Source organism: Sinocyclocheilus rhinocerous, unplaced genomic scaffold (genome assembly GCF_001515625.1).
Source record: "Sinocyclocheilus rhinocerous isolate Xijiao unplaced genomic scaffold, SAMN03320098_v1.1 scaffold334, whole genome shotgun sequence".
In the NCBI taxonomy this organism is placed as follows: domain Eukaryota; kingdom Metazoa; phylum Chordata; class Actinopteri; order Cypriniformes; family Cyprinidae; genus Sinocyclocheilus; species Sinocyclocheilus rhinocerous.
The window spans coordinates 1400618-1418611 of record NW_015658500.1 but is presented as its reverse complement, the minus strand read 5'-3'; the positions used below and the strand labels follow the sequence as shown (position 1 = coordinate 1418611).

Here is a 17994-nt window from a genome sequence, read left to right as displayed (position 1 = left end):
TCTTTTGTAGATTCAATTTGTAACCAGAAAATTTGCCAAACGAATACAAAATTTGGAGGATTGGTGGTAATGATGAAGTGGGGTTAGTTATATATAAAAGAAGGTCATCTGCATAGAGAGACAGTTTATAAGAGGTTCCAAACCGAGTAATGCCTTCAAACTTTTCGTAATTTCGCAGCCAAATAGCTAATGGCTCTATAGCCAATGCAAATAATAGAGGTGAAAGGAGGCAACCTTGGCGAGTGCCTCGACAAAGCAGAAAGGTTTTAGAATGCGTTGCATTGGTGTACACAGAGGCTACAGGGGAAGAATATAATAATCGAATCCATGCTATAAAAATTGAGCTGAAACCAAATTTATTTAAAACGAAAAACAAATACTCCCATTCAACCCTGTCGAATGCCTTCTCAGCATCGAGAGACAATATAACCTCGGCAGTGTCGGAACTTGAAGAAAGGATGGTATTAAAAAATCTTCTGGTGTTATAAAAAGAGTGTCTACCAGCCATGAAGCCTGTCTGGTCAGGGGAAATAACAGCAGGCAACACTTGCTGAAGGCGAAGGGCAAGGATCTTAGATAAAATTTTAAAATCCACATTTAACAAAGAAATTGGCCTGTAACTACTGCAGAGCAATGGATCTTTATCTTTCTTTAGCAACAATGAAATGGATGCCTCAGACATGGTTGTTGGGAGCCGCCCTGAAAGAAAGGCCTCATTAGATACTCTTTGTAGTATTAGGGCTAGAACAGAAGAGAAAGTTGAAAAAAACTCAGTGGTGAAGCCATCAGGGCCAGGAGATTTACCATTTTGAAGTGAACGAATTGCCTCTTGTACTTCCGTGATAGACACAGGCCTGCCCAAATCATTTGTGGAGCCATCATTTACGCAGGGGAATATTAGTTGATCGAAGGGGTTAGGGTCGCTCAATAATTTTGAGTCGCATTCCGAGGAATAAAGATCTGAGTAATATTTTGAAAAAATCAAATTAATTTCCTCTGGGTCAAAAACTATGTCACCCTTAGGAGATTTAATTTTGGGGATCAGTCTAGATGTGCGGGCAGTTCGAGATTGAAATGCAAGTAATTTGCCAGCTTTTTCAACAAATTCAAAAAAATGTTGCTTGGCACTCAACAGTTGTTTTTCAACTTTGTGAGTTAAAAGTAAATTATACTCTGAAAGGAGTTGAAGCCGTTCTTTGTAAATTGTGGGTGAGGGGGTCAGAGAATATTGAAGGTCTAGTTTAGAAAGTTGGTTAGATATTTCTGCCATCTTGGAGTTCTCAGATCTCCTCAACTGACAGACATATGAAATTATCTGTCCTCGCATATAAGATTTAAATGCCTCCCATAATGTGTTACTGCTAACAGAGTTGTTGTCATTTATTTCAAAATATAGATTTATATGAGATGTGAGGTAATCTTTGAAATTGTTATCAGAAAGTAAATGTGAACTAAATCTCCACTGTTTAAAACAAGTTCTGGCTTGTGGAACCATTAAATCCAGAGAGGTGGGGGCATGATCAGAGATGACTATACTATGATAGTCACAAGAATTGACAGAGTGCATCATTCTATTATCTAAAAGAAAAAAATCGATTCGTGAATATGAATGGTGAACATGTGAAAAAAAAGAGAAGACTTTGCTAGTTGGAAACCTTGATCTCCAGGGATCTGACAGGCCAATCTGTTTAGTATAAGACTCTAAGAGCCTGGCAGAGTTGGACAATGTGGAATGTTCTGAAGAAGACCGGTCCAGAATTGTATTTTGAACCAAATTAAAATCTCCCCCTATAATTATGTGGTGACTATCAAAATTAGGGAGTACAGAAAAAAAAATGAGCAAAAAAAACTATCATTGTCCCAATTGGGGCCATATATACATGCTAAAACAACTGGAATTGTTTGTAAGATTCCAGACACAATCACATAACGACCATTCGGATCTGAAACCACTGATTCCGGTTCAAAAGCAATGTTCTTATGCACAAGGATCGCTGCCCCTCTTGCCTTCACACCAAATTTGGAGTGAAAACAGTGACTTATCCATGCACTCTTAATGCGAGAAACATCTGAAGTGCGAAGATGGGTTTCTTGTAAAAAGATTATATCTCCTTTAAGGGACTGTAAATGTGAAAGAACTTTTTTGGTCTTTACGATGTTATTTAAACCTTTTACATTCCAAGAGATAAAATTAATATTTATATTTGATATTATTGTATTACCAGCCATTTGAATCATGAATAACTATTGTAAGACCCTGATCCATGTGATGCAGAAAAGAGATAAATACAAAAGAGGGAGGAGAAAAAAAAAAAAACATCCGTAAAAATAGTCAGATACCTCTAATCTCCCCTTAAACATCCAACCAATAACTTCCATATCTCTCCGAATACCTTACTTCCTTTTTCACTCCTATTTATACTGCAAACCTTATATTTCCCCAATAACACATTTTAACCCCCAAACGCAAAATAATATATAAAAATGTACTTTAACAGCCCATCGAATAAAGCTTGTTCAATCAAAAATATGGCATACAACGACTATACAATTTCTAATGCAGTTCAAAGGCAATAGAGGGCGTTAAATCTGAACGGGTGCAAAACAACCTCTGCTACGAGACAGTAGGAAAGGGCATTGTAAAACAGATAACCGAAATCTGTATTAGATTAATACAGCTCCTAATTTACATAGTTCCAATAACAAAGATGCCATTCAGCATAGGATTGCTCCGCTTCTTGGCACAAATGTCAGGCACACCAGATTATTGAGAACCGCCGCGCTGAGAATCCAAATACCGCTTGCCCTCCTCCGCCGATGTAAACCACTTGTTGCTCCCTTCTTTGGTTGTTATTCGAAGCCTCGCCGGATATAAAACAGCCGGTTTAAACCCCTGTTTGTACATTTCGGCCATGACGTCACGATACTGAGCCCGTTGCTCCATTACTTCAGGGCTGTAATCTTCATAGACGGCGATTGGTTTCCCTTGATACTGTAGTTCGCCTCGTTTTTTACGTGCCTCGCGAATTACTTTATCTTTTAGCAGGTAGCGATGAAAGTGGACCACAACTGCTCTTGGTCTCTCCCCTGGTTTAGGTTTAGCAGTGAATAACAAAGATGCCATTCAGCATAGGATTGCTCCGCTTCTTGGCACAAATGTCAGGCACACCAGATTATTGAGAACCGCCGCGCTGAGAATCCAAATACCGCTTGCCCTCCTCCGCCGATGTAAACCACTTGTTGCTCCCTTCTTTGGTTGTTATTCGAAGCCTCGCCGGATATAAAACAGCCGGTTTAAACCCCTGTTTGTACATTTCGGCCATGACGTCACGATACTGAGCCCGTTGCTCCATTACTTCAGGGCTGTAATCTTCATAGACGGCGATTGGTTTCCCTTGATACTGTAGTTCGCCTCGTTTTTTACGTGCCTCGCGAATTACTTTATCTTTTAGCAGGTAGCGATGAAAGTGGACCACAACTGCTCTTGGTCTCTCCGCTGGCCCAGGTTTAGCAGTGAGGGATCTGTGCGCTCGATCTAGCTCGGGGGGGATAGTATTTGATCGCCAAAAACTTCAAAAAGCAACTCGGAGAAAAATGTCGTTGGCCGCGGACCCTCTATCGACTCAGGCACTCCGATGATCCTTATGTTGTTCCGTCTACTCCGCGCTTCCAGATCAGCGGTCTTGGCTTTGAGCTTTGCGTTACTCTCCGTCAATGTTGCGAGGGAAGTTTCTAGACGTTCCACCCATTCATCTAGTGACTCCGCATGGGACTCAAGCGTGGTAAGTCTCTATCCATGATCGGATACCGTAGCTTGCACACAGTCAAGTTTCACTTCTAATGTTGAGATCGCAGCCTTGAACTCAACCGCCAAGGCCGCTCTATGTTCTTCCAGCAAGTCTGTTAGAGCCGCCATGTTCACTTCGCCCGAGGTCGCGGGCGCCTCGGCTCTCGTGTTGGCTTCTTTCTTAGATGTTTTTGCCGTTTTGGTTGCCATTTTAGACAGACACTGTTATCCAAAAGTCGTCTTGTTAGTTTTTATAGTTTGTCCGAAAAAGTCGGTGGGGTAGTTGAAGGAATAAACGAAGCTAGACGGGGAAGATAGACAAACACGTCTACTCCATTGCGCTTCTCACCGGAAGTCCCTGAAAAGTGATATTTTAAGCTCACTTTATTTATTTGCAAGGCACTTGGCCATTGACACAGTGTTCCATGCTACTGGGATTTCATGAGAAGTCCCATACCAGATGTTTGTGACCTCCAGTCCAATCCCTCATGCTAGAAAAAATAATCAGGAACAGTTTATTCAATTGCATGGGATTTACATGTGCAATATACATTGGTTTGTCTTGCTGTAGAATGACCAGATTCGAATAAAGTAGAACAGGCTGTCGCATGTCTCTGACTCCGCCCACCACATGCCTATACAAAGGAATTGTATAATCGCATCAAATTTATATGATATGATATGCATGCATTTCTCAAAGGAGATTAAATGCCTAATCCATAATCTGGAAGTGTGGTTGTTTAGAGTGCCATGAAATATGGTTCACAGCTTTATGCTATTTCTTTGTGGCAGCTTGATTGATTTGATTTGACTGATATTAAAGTCAGAATTAATACATTTTCTATCCTTTTTTTTTAGAGTTCTGTCCAAAATATTATAACTGTATTAGATAAATGAGAATTGGAAATGATAAATATGAAGGAAGCAAGAGATTTATTAAAAATAAGAATATGGTCACTGGGCTGTTCAAAAGATTTGGCAAATTATTCAGGATCTTTATATTTCACGCTCTACGGTTAAACTCTCGAAAAATTAATCCCTGCCAGAATGCTTCATTTTAATCCAGTTCTTAAACAATGATCTGGCATTGGAGACAAATGCATATTTTTGGCTTTCTGTTCCACTTTTTTCCCCACCTTATCAACATTTTTCTGCACATCGTGCGAATCTGAAAGGCATTTGAAAAATGACAGCTGGGCAGGAAGGAGTCCTCCACTCTACTGCTGGTATTGAAGATACTCATCTGCCCCATTAAATCAAGGGCTATTGTGTTTCTCATTTAAAGATATACATCTTTTGCCAGTCTGCATGTGTAATGATTGTTTTACATCTAAAAAGCGTACTTTTTGAGTGTTGTAGATTTCACATATCAGATGCTGCAAAATCCTCACAGCGTGCTCTAAACCATAAAAAAGCAACACAGCTGCACATGCTTTTAGTAATAATTGTTCAAATTAAAGGATTATTTAAGCCAAAAATGAATATTCTGTCATCATTTTCTCAACCTCATGCTGTTGCAAACCTGTATGGCTGTTTTCTAGAGATGGAATAATGAAAGTTTCTCAAAAAAGTTTCTTGAAAACCAAGACGTTTGTGTGATTGTTCAGACTGCTTTGTGTTTGTTCCTTCCCAATAACAGATAAGACTGTGTTTTTATTTCATTCACAGTTTAGGCTGCCACCAGACTCTCAATAAATGTACACAAAATGCCCTCACTACACACTGTATGTAAAATTACTGTCATGAAAAAGTCTTATATGCAGTTGCCTTAAAAATGGGCATTTAACAGCTGTAATTTTATATTATTTCTTGATGTTATTCAGAAGTTTCCACATCTCAGTAATCAGAGGAAAATGGGACACAACTGTTGGTTGCTGGTTATACAAATCATAACACCTATTGATTTTCACACAGCACAAAATCACTTTTCCACACAGCTGTTCAATAGCATATCATTGCAGGGGGCTTGCTGAAAAATACACACACAAACCACATGCACATGCTAACGTTTCTCGACCTCACAGCAGTTATTTCTGACTTGCTGTGTCTAATAAGAGCTGTGAGAACAGCGTTCCTGAAATGATTTCACAGATACCCATGATTGAATCTCGATTTGATATTTGAAATACATATGATGTTTTTCTTTCATGCTTTGATGTATATACGGTTTGTATGTTTAACTGCATCTCTGAGTAAAGCTCAGGGGATTTTGTTGTTGTATTATAATAACTCTAATACATTTTTTGTTTATGTGTGTGGATGATTGGGTAATGTTTATGAACCTTAATTTTTATTCTGGCACACACATTGAACCTCATGCATGAAACACAAGCCAATTTTTGTTTAAATCATTTGTAAAATGCTTTGTGTGTACAATTACTGCATTTGACTATGTGACATTTATGGACAAAAAGTTTTGACAAATGATTTTCGGTGTAACAAACACATTTCGGTGTAAATCCATTCAATTTTGGAGTGTAAATTGTGTGAATTTAATTCAATGTGACAATTTACATATAAAAAGTTCTATAAATGATTTTATATATATATTTCTGCACATTTCGGTGTAAATCATTCATTTTTTTCTGCATAAATTGTCAAAAGTTATGTACAAAAACCTTTACGAATGATTTACGTAGAAATGTGTTTGTTCCAAAGAAAACCATTTGAACAACTTTTCACAATTCACAATTTTCAGTCATTTAATTAAATGATCATTTTATGTATTTTATGTTTATGAAAGCTTTATGAATCATTTGTACAGAAATTGGATCTGCTTGTGTTTCATGAATGTGACCCAGTAAATAAAATTTTCTGTAATTGGTTAAATATAAAAATAGTAAAAAATAAACTTAATTAAAATATATTGTTAGGTGATCCAAAGGTTCCCTACCTAGTTGCAAAGACAATCCTTTCGTAATAAGTGTTCAATGGATTCTGATCTCAGGAAATCCCCCATTACTTATTAAACCATCTTCCTTTCAGCTGACAGATCCCCAAGATCTACCGCTGCCACCTTTCAAACACTTACCTTATGTGGGATGACTACTGCAGAACCTCCACTGATGCCTATGATGGGGATGGACGTCTGAGAGGAGATAAAGTCTAAGATTTGTGCCACAGCTTCTGAGTCCACGTCATCTTCAAACACCACTCCGTGGAGGCTCTCTGCAGCCATAGTCTGACAGAGACGTGTGAGTAAAGCCCTGGGGTTAGTGTCATTCACCAACACGGTGATGGGGTTCACTTCCAGGGGCATGTCTAGGAAGTTTTCTGGACTCAGACGGCCCTTGATCTCACTGTGGTGGGCCAAACCACTGAAAACCACAGCCACGTTGACCGAAGGAGGGCCGAAGAATGGACGTCCCCGGCAGAGAGGCACTACATTGAGTAACAGATGAAAGAAGAGGAGGAGTTGAAGAGAGGAACCCCAACACCCTTGAGGAGTGGCCATTTCAGCCTCCTAGAGCCTGAGAGAGAGAGAGAAAGAACAAGCACATTTCAGAATGGTTACTTGTTTGTCAGATTGGAGAATGTCAGATATGTGTTCTCTTTTAAGTGTGTATAATTTACAGGTTTTCCAAAAATGTTCACTGCCATTGGTCAGTAAAAACCATAAAGTAGTCTACAAAAAAGTCCATAAAGTGTTGGGAAATTTATTTCGATTTAATTTAACATTTTTTTTTTATTATTATTATTTCAGATTAACGTTGATATGTGATTGAGATTCAATGCATTTTATTACAGTTTGTTATATACAGAATTTGCATTAGTTTTAAACAATCAAAAGAATCCTGAAAAAAAGTATCACAGTTTCCTCAAAAACTGTAAAGCAGCACAATTGTTTTCAACATTGATAATAACAAGAAAGGTGTTTTGATCACTAAATCAGCATATTAGAATGATTTCTGAAGGCTGGAGTAATGGCTGCTGAAAATTCAGCTTTTGCCATCACAGATAGCTATAAATTATATGTCAAAATATATTAAAGCAGAAAACTGTAAAAACAATATTTCACAATATTACTGTTTTTATTGTATTTTTGATCAAATAAATGCAGCCTTGAGCTTTAGAGACTGCTTTCAAAAACATTAAATAAACTCATCAGGCCCAAACTTTTGAACCGTAGTGTACATTTACATTATTTTTTACATTATTATCAGGGGAGACTTGAAAATGAGTGACAAGCCGCAGTGATTTAGCAATATTGATTTCTGTGTGTTCTGTGATGAGATGAAAATAGGACACAGTATTGCATTGCTGTGAGCAAGAGAGAAGCCTGAGTGACACAGATGAAAAGAACTGCTGTAGAAATCTACCTCAGTCTAGTGTTATTTATGTACATAAATATATAATATGCCTCAAGTGTCATTCACACAAATTTGCCAAACTCAATAATTACACAAATAAAACAATATTTTAGTTGGTAAAAAAAAGAAATTAATGCATAAACATTAACTGCTGCACAAAAAAATTGCCCTCCGGGTTTATAATAAACATTGAAAAAAAAATAAAAAATACAAATAAACTGAGATTATTTTGATTAAATATTTGAGGATTTACAGCATTAATTTGAATATAAAAATGTGATTTATTTAATTTTAATTTATCTTACTGAAGACAACTGACAGATACACAATATGAAATTGTACATAATTAAATGTACAAATGTGTTTAATGCATAGTAATCCTGTGTTTAAAAACCATTCATGTGGTCTGAATGTCTATTTCTGTCACTCATAATCTCGGATTGCATGTGTTCTGGTCACAGCATGCATGTGCCTTTGTGACACAACAGGCCATTAGCAGGCTGAGTGGGAGGTTTACAATGAATCCAGTAGGGAATCACATCTAAACTCAGCTCTCAACATTTCACAGGGGTCAGTCCCTGATCTCTCAACCTGCAGATGGTGCGAGTCATCTGATGAATGCTTGTTTAATAATTCCAATTCACACCACTGCCAGTTTGTGAAACACAGATATCTATATAGTGCACAATTCTATAGCATATGTAGCTTGTCTTGATCTTACAAGCGACCATATAGACCTTAAAGTCTATTAATTTCAAGCACAGGCCCCTTGGAGCGAGCTCAGGTCAAGTGCATTACTGGTATCCATGGTGATAGAGCATAATAGAGATCTCAATAACTCTCTGGTTTCTGGGTCACTGCTACTTGGAAATGAACCAGGAACCTTTGCGCTGCCAGAGCTGAACTTTAACCATAAGGCTACCGCTACACTTCTAAGTGTGTTACAGTACACACAAATAAAACTGGCTCGTAAAACAGAGCGAGGACTTTCTTTTCAACAGCAAACAAAACTAGAATCTGATGAGATGCACTTGAATTAGAATCTTAAAGGTTAGGCCCATCCATCCATGCCAGCATCTTACGACTATGACACCGCAGCCTATTAAACTATCAGAGCTAGCTGTTGGACCATGGAGTTTAATTACTATGCATGATAAATGCAACACTCACATTGTGATGGCTATCATGTTCCTTAAAATGCTCCCATGAATACATCTGGCTTCTAATAAACCTAATTACTTACTACATTAAGGATATATTACAGTAAGAATGCATGTGGATTTGCTCGTTCGCTCTGATGCTTTGTACTGCATTGTTTTCCTATGGTCTTCATTAGCAACACTCCTCACCCAATGTGGAATCACAACAAGTACTTTCTGCACAAGTGGAAGACAGATGGTGAAGTAAGAAAGGAGATCTAAGGAGAAGCATTCCAATTGCAAAAGCAACAAAACCAAACAAAAGACTTGCCATGAGAAACCCAGACGCTCAGAGAGAGTTAAAACCGTCATGGTCTATGTCTGCCTTTTTTTTATTTTTTAAACCCTCATTAAAAAGATACTGTTTAAACTCCACTCAATACTGGCAAAGCATCAATGAACATATTTGTATGCTCGTAACTCAACAAAATCCTCACACTTAGCCGAGCAGTGGAGTTAACATAGCAACAGCTGCGTGAGTTTCTAGGGAACACGACAGAGAGGAGTGAAAAAAGAGCACCTTTCATTTCAAAAATATATATTTAGGGGTGTTTCTTTAACTAGGCACTTCTGGTCCTGTGGAGTGTCTTAAAACACACTTTGCACACTCTCATTAGTTTTGTCTGCTAACTGTGTTTAACAGTGTCCATTTCCGCCACATGTGTCTTTTCCAGCACATCTCAAACAATGTATTGTGTTTAACAGCAATGGACCCTTTTCACAAGACTGTGATGACGCGTTTAACTGTCATCAGCATCGTAAATCCTCAAAAGTTTTTCATATTTGTATTTTTTTTTAAATGTATGTACATTTATAACACTATTCTTTGTATTATATCACCTTTGCATCAAATTACAAAAAAAAACAGTTAATGCTAATGTGAGGGTGTTTCTAATGCAGCGTCTTTGGGAAGTACAGTAAATTTGACATAGTTCTCTCTTCTGACTGCCGTTATCAGTCTCTCTCAATTTTTTTCCTTTTATTGAAAGTAATGAAAACACTATCGTGGAGTTTTTCTTTTGCTATTTGAGCAAATGGGAATGCAAAAAATATATTTGTGGTACTCTCCCATTCACTGCTCTTCAAGTTAACCCAACTATGACGACTACCGCTGCTGAGAAACCCGGAAATGTGAAAAAGGTCCATAGCATTCTTGTCATACCGACTGCTGCAAGGATGAAGGCACGATGAAGATAATAGAAATAAATCCTTTTAATAGATAATCCACAAGATGAAGAAGTTCTCACACACAGGGTAACATCAAACGAGGCACTAATGACTAGATTAACAGAACACAGGTGAACAGAATGAACTAATCAACACACGAGGGAAAACATGAGGGAAGAAAACAAACTAAAAGTCCATGGTGGTGACAGTTCTGTGGTGTAAATTACATTTTAAATATGGAGTAAAGTTGCAAATAAAATATTACTTTTCATGAATAATTTAATTTTCACACTTAATTTGACAGAATTACAGCTTGACTGCAAATGACGCACAATAAAAATATTCTGTTTACAGTTACCTCCATTTACCTTTTTTATTTGTTTTCATATTTCATCCAGGGTTAGTTAAGAAAAAGTAAAACCATGAAAAACAAAACAAAAAAAAACAACTGAAATAAAATAAAATAAAACAGGCAATATTTATATATTAGCTTTTTTTTAGTTTAACTTGATTAAATAACTACAATGCAAAATTAATAAAACTATATAGAAATATTAAAAGAAAAACTTGAAATATGACAAAACACAAAAAATTACTATAACTTTAAAATTAAAATAGAAATGGAAATGTAAAAAAATACATTAAAAATAAATCAACTAATTCAAAATATTAATAAAAATTATAATAATATCTCAATGATACTAAAATAACAATGTATTTCATCTCAAGCATGCTCTTCGCCTACACTATTGTCCAATTTGTAACAAAACTACACAAACTCTGGGGAGAAAAAAGGAAAAATAATTATTAGGGGTAAAATTGTTGATTATGATGGAAATGAAGCTGCAACCTGGACAGTAATTTGTGTATATGAATACAAATAATTTTCACACAATAAATATGGAAATAATTTATGTTTTTTGTTTATATAATGCATAGGTCTTCAACCCTGTTCCTGGGGACTCACTGTCCTGCAAAGTTTATTTGCAACCTGCTTCAGCACACCTGGCCTGTGACTTCAAGTGATCTTGAAGACCTTGATTAGCTGATTCAGGTGTGTTTGATTAGGGTTGGAGCTGAACTCTGCAGGACAGTGGGTCACCAGGAGCAGGGTTGAAGACCTATGGTACACAGGTGCATCTCAATAAATTGGCCTGAGACTTTTCAAGTGATCTTGAAGACCTTGATTAGCTGATTCAGGTGTGTTTGATTAGGGTTGGAGCTGAACTCTGCAGGACAGTGGGTCACCAGGAGCAGGGTTGAAGACCTATGAGCAGTCTTCCCCATTATTGTGTAGCCTAGTGAACCAAACTGAGAGACCATTTTGAAGGCTCAGGAAACCTTTGCAAGTATTTTGAGTTGATTAGATGATTGGTATGTCACCATATTCTAATTTGTTGAGATAGTGAATTGGTGGGTTTTTGTTAAATGTGAGCCAAAATCATCACAATTAAAAGAACCAAAGACTTAAACTACTTCAGTCTGTGTGCATTGCATTTATTTAATACACGAGTTTCACAATTTGAGTTGAATTACTGAAATAAATGAACTTTTCCACGACATTCTAATTTATTGAGATGCACCTGTAATGAATTTACATTTTTTAAGATATGAGCAGAAAATCTAGGTCTTGGATAAAGAAAAAAAAAACAATAAAATGTATACAAAAAGGGCATTTAAAAAGTATGAAAAACAAATGATGAATGCCTGATGAAAAGTTTCCAAGACACATTTCATGTGACCCTAACATAACAAAGAAAAAAACAGTTAGTTTTAATAACAATGAACCCCTGGGACACAAGTGCCAATAGATGAAGAAACACCCCTATGTTGGATGTCTTCAGAGTGTGTGTTCATGGGCCTACTGCACGTGACACTGTGAACAGCAGTGAGACACCTGCAGCCTTGCTTTGATGACAGCAAATGGAACACACACACACACACACACAGAGTCAGGCTGCTGCACAATAATATATTCACACTGCCGTTTTTAGGTTGTTAGATCTGCTGTAGATGTGATCTTCTCATGTTCTTTTCAAGTCCTCAGATCTCTTTAAAAATGGACACTTTGATATGTGTTTGACCATAGATCCTATGGACAATCACATCACACAGCAAGAGCATGTGCTCTTATTTCAAACAAAACAACAAAATAATGAAAATAAAAGGGTTCATCAATGTCAGGCAAAAAAACAGCTGCCATTCATTCTATTTTACGCCATCATTGGACAGGATTGGTCTGCGATTCGAAGCACTTGAGTAAATGTAAAAAATAAATAAATAAATAGTGATCATGTAGGTCTGTGATAAATGCACAGGGGTGCCTGTGTTACTGTAAGGCACTTGCCTGGATTCACAGCATTACACATAAACACGACTCGTCGCAAAATTTAATCTGCACCTTCCATGTAGATAATCGCAGATAGAAATATTTTCAAAGTAAAACACCAGCTGTGGGTGCCAGCTGTCCACACGGCATCTGATAGGTGAAGCTGATTAAAGCACAATGGCTTTTAATACATTTTACATCTACAACTACAACCTGCACATCCGCCATTGAGTTTATACCATAAAATAAACTGTAATTTAAATAGCAGTCAAATGAACAGACATCACACAGAAGAATGTGCATATTTGAAAGAGAAAACCATTTCTAATGCATCAAAACTATTTGGTTTAACAGAAATAATAATAGTTACAGTAATATTTCCTTACCACAAAACAATAATCTGAAAATATTAAAATAACTGAAAGAAAAAATAAATAAATAAAATATCTGGTCTCATCTGGTAAATCATAGTATATAGGATTACGTCCCGTTAAGCACAACTTGAAATGGTTGTAGATTAGGCTTTGCTCCAACTACAAACTAGACATTTGCAGAACTGGTTGCATTTGTGGTTAGACAGACATCTGTGACCATCAAAAATGACAATCAAAGAGCTGTAAAACATACATGGACTGTCATACACAGCATCCAGATGGTGTTATATTAGCACTGAATTAACATCTTGCGCGCTCTGTCGACGTATGTGTCTCTGAGTTAAAATCCCGCCACAAGCGAGAGTGTTAGCAAGTTTAAAGCTGAATTACATTTGGAGTTACACTATCGCTGTTATTTATAGCAACAATCGCAAACACATTCTCACTTGAATGAAGTTAACAAAGCTAATTCCTAGTCTTAACGTGGCTTTCGATGAGCGATCTGTCTGCTTTTTGTAATGTGGAACAGGAGCCATCAATCACACAGGAGAAGAGCGGGATCATGGTAAGTTTCCTTTTTAAGCTTCGGCCACAAAAGTTACAACAGAATCCCAACTGTCCAGATGTTACCAGCTGCTTCAACCACTGTGTGAGCAACTGCTAATCAAACAAACTCAATGGACCACGGACACACACACAAAAAAAACACTATTAACATTACTTTAAAAGTATTTTGTAAGTATTTAAGAAGCAGTTAAGTTGCTGGCCTAAAACTCAAATTTGTCACACATAAAGCTAATTCTAAGCTACACAGGTACACTGAAACTGCATATATCACTCGTTTACAGTGACGACTCATGGTCGGTGTGGCCGTAGAGCAACTCTTTTAAAAACAGATCACATCCTTATTTAGTATTCCACACAAACCCACCGTGTGCTGTATACATTTTTAACAGTGATCCAAGGTGAAAGAGCTCAGAATGTCATGGTCAGAGCACACATTAGTGTTCCCCAAATCTACATGTATTGCATATCAGCTGGCTTTTCCAAACCTCTGTGATCTCACCAGTTCAGCCATAATCATACAGGTTTCAGTGAGTCTGCTATAAAATGAAAACAGATTATGACATTGAAATACAGACGGTAGTATCACCATTGCCAGCATTTGTATCCTGTGTGGCGGCGCAGACAGAATCGGATGTTAATAGTGATGTATTAGTCACACTCCAAACAGTTGCGATTGGACATTAACAGATGAGCATTTCAGCAACAATCAACGGCTCTGTCTTTTGAATGCTAAGAAGGGCCGGAGTGTCTGTAATAAATAAATCAAATTAACATGTTAGACCTTTTAAGTAGGCTCTCATTTTCTCTTGAGACAAAACCACACATCAACAACAGCATACCTATAACAGGATTATCAGAGATGACACTTGAGTGATAAATGACTCAGGATGTTTATGAATGTACATACTTTGACACTATCTCTCACTTTCTATCACTTCTAATCTATTTAGAAGCATTATTATGACAAACTGAAATGTATGAATAAATAAATACGCACATACTGCACATACGTTAAAGGTAAACCTCATTTTGTCTGTCAAACTCAAACAGGGCTTTAGAGGATGTCACATTCCATTTGTGAGGAAAATAAATCATAAGGAAAACATCAACACCGCAAGAAAATCAATTTCCCTTCTTTGACCTTGGCCAGTCTCCTGTCTCCAATTTGTATATATATCTATAATATTCAAGCATGATTATTGAGTTAAAAAAACCTTCCACCCACCTTTGCTAGCTTTTTACTACAAATTGAAAGACGTTATGATTAAAAACAGGTGTTTTTTAACCCAATTTGTCATGAATGACCCACTTTCCCTCTTTCTCCTGTTGTAAATGTGTGTAAATTAGTCCAGCGTCACTCACACAGACTGTGAGCTGATATATGTACATCTGTCATTCCCAATGCCAAGAAAGTCCCAGTGCAGGTATGTGTGTCAGAAAGCATTCAGGTCTCCAGAATCCCATTCACTCTGCCGGTTACGCTTTCAAGGACTGTTTATGCACTCCGTGAGCGAGCAGCCACGAGAGAGAGCGGCGCTCCACCTGTTAACTACGGCAGCTTTAGCCCCGCAGGCATTTCCCCCCGCCACACATGCAAGACCCAGAGATGGAAAGCCACTCTCCATGGACACACGCACAAAGGTCGAGCGAAGCTGTATGTTTGCTGTCAACAGCAGATTGAATGAAAAAGAATTCCCTTACCTGTGCCAGCTAGATGCATCCGAGCCTGACCCCAAGCTGTACATTCTTCAGCTGTGCGTCTCCGCCTCCTCTTGTTTCCTCTTCTCGCCTTTGCTTCCTCTCACCTCCTTTTGGCCTTTTCTATCTTTCGCACTGTCTCTCTCTCGTTCTCTCAACACTTGTGTGAGTCTACTTGTGTGGCAGCTGAAGACCCTGCTGTGGTGATGGCATCTCTCTCCCTCTCGCTCTCTCTCGCTCTTCCTGGCAAAGAGGGTCAAACTGAATATGGTGTCATTGACACGGTGAGGAAAAAGATGGAAGGAATTAGTGAGAAATAGAGAGACAAGTATCCAAAAAAAGAGGAGAAACAGCTGTTAGCAGCTTCGCCGGCTTGTGACGCCGATGAGAGACAGTTGGAGAGTTGCAGTTGTGATCCCTGACTGAGGAAAGGTGCGAGAGCAGGTGGGGAGCTGAGTGGCGGTGACTCCCTGCGCTCACAGATTGGCGTGCGAATGCGTGAGGTGGTGTCTTACTCTATAAATCTTGAATACATCTCACGTGGGTCTTGTTTACCTATGCCTAAAGTTGTGATATGCCTGTAGCATGTAAACCAGAAGCTGAGAAAGTATGTTTCAGTCAAAACAATTTGAGTTTTTGGCATTGACTAACCCTTCATCTTCAATCAAACCGCTCATCCATAGCCTCCGCCCGCTCCAACCTAGTTCCCCAACCTTGGGGAATAATCATGATGAAATGAGAAGGATGCTGGGAAGTGAGCACAGCTGATTAAAATAGATTCGAATGAAAGACTGGAGCTGTGTATGACCTTTTCCGTCTCTGGAGTTGTAGTCTGCTGATTTTGAGCAGGAAGTCCATGAAGATGCTTCTCAGTTAGTCGAAATGTGTTGCTTATCTTCAGAATCTTTTATATCCACAGGTGTCGCTTTTGGATTTAGTCCGGGTTGCAAAATGTTTGGAGTTTTTGTAGTGTTGGCTGAGAACAGCATGAAAGCAATCCAGAATAAATACATACATAAATGCAAATTCACAAATTATGTTTGTCCAGTTTGTAGAGCAGATGTGCTGAGTGTCTCATCTGTTTGATGTGATCTGCCTTCTGCTCTCCAGACCACAGAACAAGCTTCTGATACCTAATCATGATGCTGTACAGATTTATCCTGCCTCCCCCCCTCCTCATTCTCTCATGCTTTTATTCTCCCTCTCTCTCTCCCCATCCAGAGTCTCTTCTCACCATGTCGAATTTTCACTTCCCTGTCCTGTCCTGTTTGTTATCCCTACCTCTATTACTCCTGCTTCTGTCTGTCTTTCCCACCGTCTTTGTCATTATCCTCCTGCTGCAATTTAAATGCTCTTTCTTTTCAAGCCTTCCTGCATTCCGGTCATTCTGAGATGAGCAGGTCCGACAGACAAGTTCCCTTGTCCTGTTGATTCTCTCTCTCTGTCTCTGACACTTCTAGACACTCCAGCCTTGCTTGTCCTTCAGGCATGAGGTTATTACGAATACAGTTTTGCCCTTTTTTTGTCAGACGTCTATTACCAAATCCATCCACGTCCTCTGCACAATGTTTGTTTTTCATATCATTTGTTTTAATAAGCAAATTAAATTTTCTATCCCCTAATCCTGAACCTACCTTTACACGAACCTTTCTAGATTATTTATTTGTTTATAAGCTTTTTTTTTTCTCATGGGGACAATGTGGATTTTATAATAATTTTATATATTCATATATAAACACACACTGTATTTTCTTCAGCAAGGATGCATTAAATTGATGGCTGCTGAATTTACATTTATTTCCTATTATTATACGCTTTTATCCAAAGTGATTTACAAAAGCCTTAACGATGAAGAATAAAACATAAGCGATTCACCCTGAAGAGAAAAGACACTAGAACAGAGATGAAAGTGAGAGTTAAATAATTTTCTTTCTTAAGAGTTAGTTAAAGTAAGTATCTTAAAAAGATTCAATCAAGTGGTCATGGAGGAGATACCTTGAGTAGCAAGGAACAGAAAAGTTTCATTTGACACTTTAAATCAGTTGAAAGATGAAAGTGGAAAGTAAATTTTAAGATTTGATTTGGTTTAATTTCATTATTAAAAAAATATCTAGTTGAGTTTTGTTCACCTGACAGTGCAAATTAAACTTTCCACCTGTAAGGAGACGATTCCACATGTCGTATCCCTACTGTAACCCATAATCCAGGATAAAAACATACTGGTTTTCCCATTCATGAGAGCATTAAATGGCAGAACCCAGGTGTTTCAGCTGAAGTAGGCTACTAATAATATACGTGTTAAATCAGTGCTATAAACTACACACAGCTTCTTGTTCTTTGATTGCAGACATATTTTAAACATGATGTCTTTTGCACCTGTACAGCATGTGCAAAACTAAATATATACTACAATATTTGAAAAAAGATCAGCCGGGATGCTGTCATGTAACACAAATGTGTTTTTTCACAAATTAGTAAATTTTTTTCAGTACTTTTTTTTTTGTCGTCCCAGCTTTAAAGATCTGCTGTCTGCCTCTCATTTTTTGTTAGCTCAAAAGGAACT

At 37.8% G+C, this 17994-nt stretch overlaps 1 protein-coding gene across 1 annotated transcript in view; it reads right to left on the bottom strand.

Moving 5' to 3' along the window:
- The window catches only part of LOC107722186 (glutamate receptor ionotropic, NMDA 2C-like), a 42978-nt gene extending 27402 nt beyond the window's left edge, over positions 1-15576 (bottom strand). Inside the window, exons 1-2 of the mRNA XM_016530438.1 lie at positions 15435-15576; positions 6819-7257 (exon numbers count right to left, since the gene is read on the bottom strand). Coding sequence (XP_016385924.1) covers positions 6819-7241 — 423 coding nt within the window. The 5' untranslated portion in view covers positions 7242-7257; positions 15435-15576. The remainder of the gene's footprint in view (positions 1-6818; positions 7258-15434) is intronic.
- Positions 15577-17994: the final 2418 nt, after the last annotated feature.